Raw genomic sequence first — 1577 nt, forward strand, 5'->3', positions numbered from 1 at the left:
TGGGTTAGTTAGTTGGTTGCATTGATTCGTGCGTTGTTTTGTTGGTTCGTTAGCTTTTTTTTGTTCTTTCGTTTGCTAGTTCTCTCACTCATTAATTAGTTGGTTCTTGTTGTTCATTAACTCATTGGTTCTTCTTTTCCCCCCTCTCATTCTTCAATGAGTGTGTTGCTGAGTTCATTCTTTCGTTTTCCCCTCCATTCATTCGCTGCTTCTCTTTCCCCAGATGTGGTGGACGACGGGTCCGTTTCTGGAACAAGCCACTGGCCCCCGATGGCTGGCCCCCGGCCCTCGGGCAGGGGTGCTGCAGCCCCCCGTGTCCTGGAAGACCCTGGCTCCACCCTTCACAGAGACACCGGGGTCACATCCAACCTCACACTCCAGGGTAAGCTACTCGGCAAGGGGTGGGACAGTGCATGGGGTTACTGTGGTCTTCTTCCCTGGGATCCACCCACTGCGAGGCTGGTCCCAAATCTTCTCCTTGTCTCTGTCCATCTCAGACCTCGAGGTCCAAGGAGAGTCTAAATCTGGCCAGCCAATCGCCAAGGATGATAACAGCAATACCTCCATTCTGATTGGCTGCCTGGTGGCCATTATCCTGCTGCTATTGGTCGTCATCTTCCTCATCCTTTGGAGGCAATATTGGAAAAAGATCCTGGGAAAAGTAAGTGAGATGGGGCCAGGGGGGCTGCAGGTCGGGATTGAGGGGCCCTGGCAGAGCTGTATACGGATGTGAGTGTGTGTTATATTTGCCATTGGGTGGCATTACAGAGCATATACCTATACATTCCTTAACATGCGTGCTGTTCCTAGATCTCGTGGGGCAGACATGAATCAGGACACCTGGGTTCTGGCCAAGCTCTGGAGGTTGGGATTGGGGTCTAGTGAGTTACAGCAGCAGGGGCTGGGAGCCAGGACTCCTGGGTTCATTCCTAACCCTTGGGGAGGGAGTGGGGTGTTGTGGTCAGTGCAGGGGCTGGTGTGATCTCCCTGCCACCCCTCTCAGGCCCAGCGGCGAATCTCCGACGACGACCTGACCGTGCACTTGTCGGTCCCGGGCGACACCATCGTCATCAACAACACGATGGGCTCCCAACGCCACTCGAACCGCTACGAGCGCATCCACTCGGGGGAGACCGAGTATCAGGAGCCCAGCCGCGCCCGCATGAAATTGCCCGAGTTGCCCCATGGTGCCGAGAACTCCGGTGAGGGGCAGGGGATCGGAGGGACCCACCAGCTATGCTGTGGGGAGGGAGGCTCCATCCAAGCATGGAGAGCCAATGCCAAGAGGACTAGGTGGAACAGGATGGTAGAAGGAAGGGGTGGGAGAAAGAGGTGGATGGGTTGACAGGCAGATAGACAGATGGATGGACAGACAAATGGATGGATGGAGAGAGGGACAGGTGGGTAGGTGGTTGGATGGATGGACGGACAGGCGGATGGTTGGATGGATTGACAGGTGGATGGATAGGTGGACAGACTGGAAAATGTGCAGATGGATGACCATATGAGTGGATGGATGGATAGACTGACAAGAGGATGAAGGGATGGATAGATGGCTAGACAAATAGACAGATAGA

At 54.6% G+C, this 1577-nt stretch overlaps 1 protein-coding gene across 1 annotated transcript; it reads left to right on the forward strand.

The window, feature by feature from the left end:
• Positions 1-223: 223 nt before the first annotated feature.
• LOC113405430 (discoidin domain-containing receptor 2-like) lies at positions 224-1306 on the forward strand (the record flags this gene model as incomplete). The annotated part of the gene is made up of 3 exons (XM_026646640.2): positions 224-382; positions 498-661; positions 1004-1306. Coding segments are annotated over 3 exons (626 nt in total), but the record flags the coding sequence as incomplete, so codon positions are not given.
• Between the last annotated feature and the right edge of the window lie 271 nt (positions 1307-1577).

The sequence above is a fragment of the Terrapene carolina genome, unplaced genomic scaffold (assembly GCF_002925995.2).
Source record: "Terrapene carolina triunguis isolate 2854851 unplaced genomic scaffold, T_m_triunguis-2.0 Scaffold36306, whole genome shotgun sequence".
Taxonomy (NCBI): Eukaryota; Metazoa; Chordata; order Testudines; family Emydidae; genus Terrapene; species Terrapene triunguis.